The 12,664-nt window shown below is 34.3% G+C and overlaps 1 protein-coding gene across 3 annotated transcripts in view; it reads left to right on the top strand.

Moving 5' to 3' along the window:
• LOC121380389 (HORMA domain-containing protein 1-like) overlaps positions 1–12,664 on the top strand; it is a 265,685-nt gene that overhangs the window by 144,803 nt on the left and 108,218 nt on the right. For all 3 annotated transcript variants that reach the window (XM_041509182.1, XM_041509181.1, XM_041509180.1), the window contains 3 exons: positions 1,143–1,246; positions 1,841–1,851; positions 8,292–8,430. In XM_041509182.1, coding sequence (XP_041365116.1) covers positions 1,143–1,246; positions 1,841–1,851; positions 8,292–8,430 — 254 coding nt within the window. The remainder of the gene's footprint in view (positions 1–1,142; positions 1,247–1,840; positions 1,852–8,291; positions 8,431–12,664) is intronic.

The raw sequence follows: 12,664 nt of genomic DNA, 5'->3' as shown, positions 1-12,664 counted from the left end.
GTGTGTGTGTGTGTGTGTGTGTGTGTGTATAGATATATATATATATATATGTGTGTGTGTGTGTGTGTGTATATATATATATATATACAGTCAAACCTGACTTAAGTGGTCACACAAGGGAGTAGATAAAAGTGGCCACTTAAGACAGGTGGCCGCTGAGTACAGGTTGCCACATATATAGTCTTTAAAACATCTGTTGTTGTTTCTTGTTTTACCGTCTGTACTGCTAATAAATTAACTTTCGACATGTCGTCTCCTTCAGAAATAATGCAAATGGAAGTTTGTTTTAGTTTTCCATTTAATTATTTAATTCCTACTTCATCGGTGTATTGTCATAGCAAGTGAACCTACAAATGTCAAGCATAGCCTGCCCAGTGGCAATTAGATGCATTCCAGAGTCATACTTTCTTAATTGATACAAGTAGAGATGTCGGGACTGAATGGGTACTCCTGAAGGTGTGAAGATCGGTTATTTGCTGCACATTATCGCTGTTGTTAAATACCCCTTTTTATATAATAGTAAACCTTTACTGTGGCTGCTTAATACAGGTATTTTAGCGATTTGGGATCCGATTTAGGTGGCTGCTGGCTGCGTTAGACCGGTGACCGCTTATTACAGGTGCATTTACATTATAAATCGTTTGGGAGGGGAAAATGTGGCCGCTTAAGGCAGGTGACCGCTGAATACAGGTGGCCGCTAGAACAGGTTTGACTGCGTGTGTGTGTGTGTGTATATATATATATATATATATATATATATATATATATATATACATATATATATATATACATGTATGTATATTATATGTATATTATATAAGGGTTTGTGATTGAAAATGGTAACAGTATTTAATGGACATAAATAATATAAATACATGTGTATAAATACATGTATTTAATACCCTCAGCCAACCTGTTCCATGGGCAAAGTTTTTATGTTTTTGTATATGGAGCATTTAAAGTTTTGGGGTTTTTAGGTTTTGGTTTTGGGTGTTTGAATTTAAAGTGGCATTTATCTGATATAATAATACCCAATTGCACTTTTAATACATTTATACTTTTTTATACAAGAGGAATTATGTTAGTTATGTACAATAATTGGAAATAAAAATCTCCATGTTTTAATTTTAATGTGTTTGCAGGCACTCCTGCAGACTATGAACCTCCTGGTTTTAAGGCATGCGAGTCTGATTCTTTCACATTTGAAGAAGAACCTATGAATATTAAAGTTGGTGATGTAACAACGGTGTGTTTTTGTTAGCATTTCTATTTTTAAATCATTACGAAAACAACAACCCAAAAACCTTAACTTAAAAATCAGATAGCAAGAATTTACCAGTAAAGACATATAATATGTTCATAATGTCTTTAGCACCACTAGGTTTGACATTTGTCAGGAAAACATTTTGGCTACTGATTTGTCCAGCATCTATTTGTCAATTGACGACCAATTTTCTGTTTAATTAGATCTTCCAGAAAGAGTTCTTAAATTTTTCAGTTTGTGTTGTATTAAATTGAACTTTTTAACACCGAAAACTTTATTTTAACTAATTAAATAATTAACTAATTTTAAAAAGCAAAGATGTCCAGGCCAATAGTTATCTTGTTTGTTTATTTTAGACAAAATTAATAAGATTGAATTTTCTAGTCATTTTGTATTTGTAAATAATTTATTTTATAAAATTTGTTGAAGATCACTGTGCCAATTTTTATGAAAATTCGCAAAAGATATAACCCAAGAGCTGACTAGAAATTTATTAATTATACCATTTGAAAGCTGGCAGTTTAAATTAGAGCCGTATATATTTTCTTTTTCATGTCTCTTCCACGATGTTTAAAGCCTTTCCATTCGTAAGTATGTTAGTTATCATGGTTTCTAATTATATAATATAGTTATTAAAATGTAGGAATTACCAATAGTTTGTCTCAAATACTCTGCCAAAAGAAATGCACAGTGCTTGATTATAGGGTGTATACTACCAAATCAAATCCCATAGACAACAATAGTAACATATGTGGCTAAAACTCCTACCTACAGCGTATAACAGGTAACCCCATATATGTTTCAAGCACAAGACTACTTGACACAGTGGTACTAGATGAAATAAAATTGCATACATTTTTGGTCCAGATGAAACTCTTTTTTTTTTTTTTACAACCAACACACTCATATTTATCACCAATCACAGGACTTGTGGAGTTCACTTCTCTATCAAAAGTTGGATGAACCTCGAACTTTGACCCAGCCAGAAGTTATTTTGTTTAGTACTACCTTTATTAATAGATATGACAGTTTTACACACAGCGATGTACAAATCATGAATATAATGCCATTCGGTGATTCAAACATTTGTTACAGTTGACAATGCGCAGCCACCATGAAATACAAAACACAATCGTGATTTTTTTTAAAACCCACCCCCATGTGCAAACCACGTTATCTGTGCACATGCATATTCTGAATGTGAAACATGAATATGTGCACTATAAAAATGCAGGGTTTTCTATTACTTGTCCCCATTATTTTTGGTTACTGCACAACATCAAACACATGCCACGACTGAGTGAAGCACAACAAAACAACGTCATTGGTTGTTTTGAAGCAAATGAATACAGGTCAGCCATAGCAAGGACATTCCATGTATCACCAAGGCACCATAATGAGATTGTGGTATTGGTTCCAGCAACATCAGACAATAGGTGATCGTCCCAGATCAGATAGACCACATCTGTGACCCAGGGCCCCGATCCATGAAGTGATCTTAGAGCTACAATCGCTGTAAATACCTACCATTGTGACCTTAATTTTTTTCTACAATCGCCAGTCAGTTCCATGATGCAACGTAGATTGCTATCGTCATTTACAATAGGTTAGAGGCAGTTGTTAGCCACTAACGTAGCTGTCAAATGGCAGTTAAATGATGATTTGATAATTTTCTAAGAAGGATACTAACTGTTTGTGTAATAATGAATCTAATATATACCAAATACCTTTTATTAAACACTGCGTTTGATGAAAAACATTCTAGGCCATACAACCTTCACACTAAAATTCGGCAATTATCGCTTGGCAAATAAACTGACAGTTACTTCATGGATATCCGATACCAATGAATACATCCAAAATGTTCTGAAAAGTGGGTTAGCAATTTATTATTTAACTAATTTGCACTACTTCGCATAGAAGATTTTATTCATTAAAGGAGCACTTACGACTACGTTAAGGTTGCTTTATGGAACGGCTGTACAGTTTACGGTACCAATTGTAAAACTCACCTTAAGTCACTACAATTAGCCTTAGCTACAATTCTTTTGTGGACCACTACATACATGTAATTCATCTTCGGCAGTCGACTACCACACAACCTCTACTGCTTCCACAATACCAGGTTTGCGTAGGATATCTGCTCAGATAGTGTGAGACCTGACTACGTAAGGCAGGTATTCGAGCCAGACGGCCTGTAAGAGGTGTCATTTAGACTCGACAACATCACCGACTACGAAGTCAGTAGTGTTAAATCAGCAGAGTATGGCCGTAACTGTGATGGAGAAGTGTATGGTTTATGATGAGTCTTTTTTTTTTGTCACACTGATGAAAGATGTCGAGTGTTCAAACATCATTGTGAACATTATGCTGCAAACTGCATACAGGAAGTGGATAAATTCAGTGGTGGTAGTGTGATGATGTGGGCAGCAATTTCACACACTGGTTCACACCCAAGGCAACTTAATGGCACAGAGATATCGAGATGAAATTTTGCAGCCACACATTCCAGTTATGAATAATGCCAATGTGGTATTCCAGCATGACAATGCAAGACCACATACAGCTAGACTAAAAACAGCATATCTACACAACAACATTCACGTCCTGCCCTGCTCTGCTAGATCTCCAGATTTGAATTCCATAGAACATTTTTTGGATAGAGACGACTGAGACAACATTGACCACAGCCACATAATATTCCACAGTTGTCATTGACACGACCATTCCACAGGAAGGAGATGTCAGGCATTCTGGACTCCCATGGTGGGCACACAAGATATTGACTGCATACCATTATGACATTGAACTTGAACTTTTTAAATGTCATGGACAACTGTCAACTGTGAATATGTGTGTAACATGAACATTCTCTTCTTCTTTATGTTCACCCGTTAAATACACCTTTCCGGTTTAAACAAAATCTACTTTTGCATATCTTTTTGGGGAGAGTATATTTAGCTCACTAATGTTTCCAATGTAATCTGATTTTGACAGGTTCTCCTGTAATAAGTATTTGATTAAAATAAATGTCATGTTTATTAAAATAGTCTCATACAGTCTGGTCATTAAAGGCAAAACATTGGTCATATCAAAAACAAAAAGATGGTATAGAAATTATTTTTGGTATCATTGGAAGTGCAGTGGCTTGTAGAACAACATACAGTATTAATAGTTTCTGGCACAGGTCCTTTTGTAGATGTCTCAAGAAAATCGATTTAGCTATTTGTCAAAAGGTTTGTGCCAGTTAACATACATGTGTATATATACACTGGTGTACTGATAAAAAAAAAATATGTTAATTAATTCTCTGCGCGATTGTGATGATCAAACTGTGCATGAAATAGTCATGTTTGTTACCTGAAATGACTACCAGTGCCAGAACTCTTAATATTCCGTTGTAACGACCAGATTAACACTGAAACAAGTTGGTTCCCAATAAAAGTTAGCTAATACCTGAATATTTTGTTGTAAGTAATATTGTTTTACTGAGAGTTGACTACTATAGGTGCACCTGTATACTACCGTATATTATCGTGTATTAGCCGACTCCTTGTATAAGCCGACCTCTTAGTTTGACCCTAAATATCAAGTACAAAATCATTGGCCTTGTGTATAAGCCGAAGTCATCATTTGTCTAGTTGTACATTGTATTAATTTAAATAATACTGTCAACAAATAAACGGATACCAATTGAAATTTGTCTATAACCATAAAACAGTGCAAAATATAAATTGACTATGCTGTTCTTATGGTATGTATATAACAATTATTGGTTACATGTTAGAGTAGATTATAGGACTATAATTAGAATGTGAAATTCTAAAGGAGTGGTAGTGATGATGGACAGATTATGTTAGTGTTATTATTGTGAACTAGGAATTGTAACATGCTTGCTATTTTAACTTAATTTTGATCAAATTGTCAGAACCCTGTTATTCACAGATTACATTATATAATGTTGCAAACATGGAAGAAAATTGTCTATTGTTTTAAACCACAAACCAAAAAGAACAACACATGAAATCCAGAAATGGATAACATCAACAAGTTATAGGGTGTAATATACCACAAAATCAAATCCCATAGACAACAATAGTAACATATAGCTAAAACTCCTACCTGTGAATCAGAAAATTTTTGGGGATCAAGCTGCTCATTTCAGAGATGACGGGTAACATCAATGACTATCCTAGTTCTGCACAAAATTTTAGTACTTTTTTTTACAGGTACCCCATGTGCACTTGGGATTTTTTTTATCTTGCCATTCGGTTGAGTCATGTCAGTACTTTGACTTGCCTGTGCAATATTTGAGTTGCCCAATTTTATTTTTAAAAATAAAAAGAATAAATGTATTTGGCGTAGGAGATCATTTTCAATGGGCATACGCATCTTGAAATTATTTTATCAAAAGTAAATTATTGGGTTTTTTTTACAAACATTAGATTTTGGACATTCCAAATTAATATGCTGTAATGAAAGCTCGAAATTTTAGTTGCCAGGCAGGCAACTCATGATAAGGTATTGACTTGCCTGATATTGTTTTCACTCGCCTAGGGCGACCGGACGACCATAAAATGCACATCATGCCCAATACATGTTTCAAACACAAGGCTACTTGACATAGTGTATGGTACTAGGTGAAATAAAATTGCATACATTTTTGCCTAGATGAAACTTAATTGTTTTTGCAACCAACACACTCACATTTATCACCGATCACAGGACTTGTGGTATTAACTGCTCTATCAAAAGTTGGGTGCACCTCGAACTTTGATCTAGCCAGAAGTTATTTGGTTTAGTACTACCTACATGTATAAGCAATTGGAGAAACTAACCAAACTCTGAATATGTCTAAAGTAGTTTTAAATTGACCTTGGTTTTTTTGGTCACTTTCATGAGGATGAGGTGACCTGTTGAATGTCTATCACATGCTGAAGTATAATTCATGGATACAGCCCATAAACATAAAATCTAATCATTTGAAGAGCTGATGGCACATTGAGAAACATTAACAAAATAAATCGAGAAGCATTAGCAAAATTAAGAATCGGTACTTCAATTAAACAATCACAGAGACTACTGAGAGCAGCGTTGGGGTCAGAAATATTACTTACTGGTTCAAGAGTATTTGGTAAGTCATTTAAAAAGTGAAACTGGTCAAAATGCTTCAGGCATCGATATTGAAGCATGATATTATGATTCTTTTTAATAGGTGCGGACTTTGCTTTATAAACAGTGCAGACAGGGAAGTGGTCACTTATTCCAAGTTTGGGTATACAAAGCAGCGATTAACCCTTGTTTTGCTTGTAACATAAACATGATCGATAAAGTGTTGAGGAATTTTCTGTAACTCTGTATTCTTTGCTCTAGATTATATGCTTTACAGGAATTGGTGAATTCAGAATGTTTTGATATTAGCAGGTCTACATTAAAATTATCCATAATAATCAGCTCTTTGTTAAATGTGCCAGGTAGCTTTTTCTATATTGGCATGGAATTGTTCAAGCCATTAATATAATCTTTCTATTTGGTGGTCAGTAAGAAAAACCACAAGAATCAGAGCTGGTTTTAGAATCTGCGGGGCCTGTGGCACAAATAACATCGGGATATATATTTTTCAACCCCATTAGGGAGAGGGGGAAATGACCTGGGTAAAATAAATGTACACATCACCACGGGGCCCCCTGACAAGAATAGATTTAGATTTACAAAGAAGTATTTCCAACCATACAACTTCAAGTTCAGTTTCCAAATCCATTCTTCTGTTGTTGGCAAGATACATATCTATGTAAGCAATAACACCAATGCGGCAATGCCATGTTTTTGAGTTATTTCTTGTTTTTTTGGTTTATGAAATCCATTATTGTTTAGTTTGCTTTCTGTTAGACTTAGAATACTAGCTGACATCTTGAGCAGATTTTGATCTTATACCTTGGATATGTGCTATTTGTTAACCCTTTTTCAGATTCAAAACCAAAACATATAGTGTCACCATTGTATATCCAGGACATATCTGGAACAACATTTATCTGAGTAAACTTAAATGGATCAGGCAGAAGAGTACATTTATCTCCTAGCTTTTTATAAGCATCATTTTTAACATATGAAATATGTAAATAATGAAGACATGTTAACATTTATGAAATCAATTGGTAATAAAAACTTAGAGGAATATTTGTGACTCCCAAGTGTCCTTATTAACACAGGATTTATCAAAGCTTTTCACTGGTATATCTACTGCAGGAGCAGTTTATAGGTATTTGTTTACAGTGACATGGGAATCTGTAGTCGACAAATATTTCACTTTTGTTAACAGATTTATGAGAACAACAATTTGCATGTTCTCCTTGGAAAAAAATTATTTGAAAGGTCTTAAACATGATTTCCTGGCATCTGAATTACAAAATTAGCCATTTTCAAACAATAATTTTCAACTATTTTAATGATTATTATAACCTTAAGATGTTTTCTTTTCTTATTTAGATGACTTGGAAAGTTAGCCATTTTCAAACCATGATATTAGTTATGTTGTAGGATTTTATAAATCAAGAATTATTTGTCACGTCTTGAGTTTGTGTTATAGATGGCATTGAAGCACATTGTATTTTTTTATTACAGTTCAATATTGTATATATGTTATCGCTGAAGACTTGACAAATGCTAAAGAAGAAAGGTATTTGGCAAGCAAATAATCTTTGTTGCAAGCTACCACTGGTAGGGACTTTACTGGAGTATGTTGGAACAGGTGTTTCCACTTTTGTACATGGAATGAGACATACTATAAAGATTAAACCCTGACATTTCTATGCTATTTTCTTGAGTGGGGGGAGGGGGGCAGCCCTGATTGATACCATTTGTGATCGACTGACAGGTAGTTTCACTAACATGCAATACATGATGCAAGTTAATACAGACAAAATGACATTTTTTTTTTTGCTTGTTTCTGGCCATCTGACCCTGCATGCTAACATTTGGTAAGAGTCATATTAAAAGTTTGGCTATAGTTAAATATTTTGTGTTGTAGGGTAAAGCTGCGCATTAAAACGGATGGGAAACAGTTGGAAATGATGGAAGATCCAAATGGAAATGAAGCAGAGATGGAGGAAAGAAAAAATGAGATCTCTGACAATGGCCTGGATGAAGAAATGGAGATAACAAACAATGTACAAGATTGTTTTATGAATGGATGGATGGATGGATGGATGGATAGAGATATCGATAGATAAATACATGGATGGATTGATAGATCCAGTAGATACCGTAAAGAGAAAATAAAGAGAAATATTTTCACAATTGGCACCTCAAACAGGGATTGCATGGGAAATCAATTGGCAATTAAATCAGCAGAGAAAAGAAAGAAAAAAATTCCTCACCATATACATGTGTGTGTGTGTGTGTGTATATATATATATATATATATATATATGTATATGTATATGGTGAGGAATTTTTTATTTCTTTATATATAGATATATATGCATCAATTATACTATAATCCACAAATTATTTACATAGCTTTATCATATACTGACTGTAATCTACTGCCTTGTGGGCTCCCGTGGGAATGTTTTGAAGAAAGCAAACAACCATCATAATATCATTTATTATACGTCACAGATAAAGAAAATTTTTGGTGCCAGCCTTGGAATTTTGGAAGGGCGTCATAATGACATCAAATATGGTGGCCATTTTGAATTTCTCATTATCTAAAATGAATAATAAAAACTCTTATTTCTGGGTCAATCTTCACAAACAAGATGTTAAAATGATAAAGACTAATGATAACAGTTTGGCCATTTCAGGGTGATGGGGAGGGTGTACATGAAGTTTCCTTTTGTTTTGGTGTATTTTCATACAATCCAATGGTAACAAACATCAACATTTGCACAATTTTATTTAATTCAATGAATAGAACATTTTTCACCTGTTTCTTGTATAATAGTACTGTATTTTGTCCCAACGATAATTCGTCGCATGAAAGCTAAAAGGTCGTAAGTGGCAGATATGACCTAAAACGTCTTTGTTGCATATTTGGGATCGCCATCCTCGATTATATATTGTCACAAAAAATTGTAGCTGTGTTCTTAATAGCATCACTTATAAAGAAGGATTTAAATGGTCGTAAATGAATAACAGATACCAATCTGCACGAAAATAGACGTAACTGACACATACCACTTTCCTCCGATTTGCTTGCTATCCATTATATGAACATGACTGGTCGTATGTGGTAGATACACCCTTTTTAAATACAGTTCGTTATATAATTATGTCTGACATAGGTCCTATGTGCCAAATACGATCCATATGCATTCTTTGTTATCGGTCTGTGATAAAAATTATAAATGCGAAGTGCAATAGAGCATACATTATGTCAATATTTTTATGTGCTTGAATCCTAAAAATAATATGACTTTTGTCATTGTGAGAGCCCGGTCTATTATTGAAAAAAATTTGAACCATTTGGCAACAGACAAGAATCGTGTCTGTGTATATAAATAGGAATTGCAGTAACATTAATATTTGTATGGTTTGCTATTTTATGTGCACCATAATAATAATAATAAACATGTTTTGGTGAATTTTCTTCTATTTGAAGTGTTTTTAATCAAAGCAAGAATATTAACCCCTCCCTGAATATACAAAGAAATTTTGTGTTTGCTTTTCTGGCTACTGTAGTGTGTTTTTACAGTGATTCATAAGTGCACGTCATCACAGCTATATTTATTCCAACAAGATCTGTCCTGTACTTGTTTCGATTTAGTAAACTAGTTTGAGTGGTAGTCCTAGCCTCTTTGTGGTAATGCAGGAAGGATGTATTGTTCAATGAAGGTAGTTATGCAATTCAGATGATCTTATATTATAGCACTAATATTGCTTCTTGGAACAGGGCCCAATAGGTTGGTAGGTAACTAGTTTTACATGCTCATATACCACTGGGGTTTCGAACACGGTAAACGATCTCTTCGGAAGTGGCTGTCCTATAGACGAGCCACTAAATAAGAGATTTATGGAATCAATCACTATTTTGTGAAATGCCCATACGATTCTGTATTGTGCAGAGATACAGTCTTGATTGTGGATAATGGTTTTGTCATTCATATTGTTGTTGTACTTCTTCTATTCTTCAACCTCCTTCAAATTCTCAGATTGGGACCCCCAGTAGCTCAAATAAATATTAGTTCATCACAGGTTCTCTCTGAGGAGAATATAGTCTCAATCAGTTGTTTATCTGACCCAGGTAGGTGGGACAATATTGCAGAAAATGAGTCACGGGGGCTGTGCCACGATGGTACATTCCTGTGTCTTCCACTTAGAATTTTGTATACATGTGGTATAGTACAGGAGCCAGGTCAATTTATCTATGTCAGAAAGTCAGGAAGGTTTGAACATTGATTTTTATGTAAAAATATGTGTAGTTTTCAGATCTGCAACTCTTACTTACCTAAACCTGTACATTAATTGGGAATTTACATACTTTTAATGGTACGTCAAAATAAATTTTTGTTCCATCTGATGCTACCCCAAAACAACAGTCCACGGGACAGACACCAAATTTCAGTTATAAGGGAGATTAAACTCTTTAAAATGTTTTTTGTGATGCTTAATATCCAAACTTTCCATTTCGATATGCTGGATTTTCACAATTGGTCAATTTGACCAGTCCCAGATAGCACACCATGGATGGCCCAACGTCAACCATACCGTTGGCCCAACGAAGACTGCCGATGTTGGCACATGGTCATTTTGTTCATTGGGCCAACGTTGGCTCAATGTTCGTAATTCCACGTTGCACCACCATTGTGCCAACATTTTCATACCGCGTTATATAGTTGGCCCAACATTGGGCCAATGTATTTAAGAATAACAAAAGTACAGTTATAACATTTATTATCGAATTACATATCAATCTTGTTCATCATCGGATTCCGACTACGTCGCCATGGCTGCTGACCTCACACGTTACCTCTCCTCCTCAAGTGCTGCAATGACAAATACAATTTAGTCTTAAATATACACCTGAAATTATTTAAAATTAAAGTATATACCACTGAATAAAAAGTTTGTTCGTGTGTATTCAGTATACGCAAATGTCACCTTCATACTATTACTGTTATAAAAAAAATAACATATAACATTTCCCTTGAATTAAAATGAAAGTACTTAAAGTTTGTTTTGTTTAACGACACCACTAGAGCACATTGATTTATTAATCATCGGCTATTGAATGTCAAACATTTGGTAATTTTGACATATAGTTTTAGAGAGGAAACCCACTATATTTATCCATTAGTAGCAAGGGATCTTTTATATGCACCATTCCACAGGCAGGATAGCAGATACCACAGCCTTTGATATACCAGTCGTGATGCACTGGCTAGAACCAGAAATAGCCCAATGGGCCCACTGACGGGGATCAATCCCAAACCGACCATGCATCAAGTGAGTGCTTTACCACTGGACTACATCCCGCCCCATGAAACTACTTATTCATAATTCTAAAACTAAATAACCTAGTTATTACATGTCTTGCCACATACAGATGTGATATACAACTATAGGCTTTCTCTTATTTTGTTCCATGTTGATGGACATTACTTGTCATGTCTTAGTTCTTGATTTGTTTTATCTTATTCAGTGTTACACATTAAATATGTTTAAAAAGATATAAGGGCTATTTCTTTTTAAAATGGGTGGGAGTAAGCCTGAAGATTTTTCTAAATGTGTGGAAGGATGTCTTTATACAGATTCTGCTATGTTCACCATTATTAAAAAATACGGCAAATGCGTAGGTAGGGAGTCCAAAAATGCCCTCCCCTCCCCACTCCATGATTTTTAAAAGGAATAGTCCTAATAAAATTATAAACTAAAAATAGTCAAATATGATGGCAAAAACTCACTTCCTTTTGCAGCCCCCCACTTCGGTCCGGTGCATATCATTAACCGATTTTTAAGATGCAGTTCCACTCCTATCTCTTTTATGTTGCTGTTTTTGGCAGCATCTTCAGAAAATAAGAAATGGCAAATATTAAACACCTATTTTCAACTTATTAGATGTAGAATTATGTCACAAGTTAACCCAGTTATAGCTTGAAGAAATTAGAAGTTGAACATTATTGAATTAATGGTTTTCAACTTAAATTATTAGCAAAATTAATCATTATACTAACAAATTTCTAACAAACAATAGATATTTCATGTCTGTGTACAGTTTATTATAGGATCTTAATCGAGTGTTCATCAAGTTTGTCACAAATGAAATGATTTTTATTTGCCTTAGTGAATGACAAATAAAAATTATTTCAAGTCTAATATCCTATTTATCACCAAAATAATTATGTTTTAAATTGAGAAATCATTGTATAAGAATTAATGCAAGCGGTGATCATATCACCT

Source organism: Gigantopelta aegis, chromosome 9, assembly GCF_016097555.1.
Source record: "Gigantopelta aegis isolate Gae_Host chromosome 9, Gae_host_genome, whole genome shotgun sequence".
NCBI classification, from domain to species: Eukaryota; Metazoa; Mollusca; class Gastropoda; order Neomphalida; family Peltospiridae; genus Gigantopelta; species Gigantopelta aegis.
The sequence above is the reverse complement of the archived record's forward strand: the minus strand, read 5'-3'. Positions and strand labels throughout refer to the sequence as shown.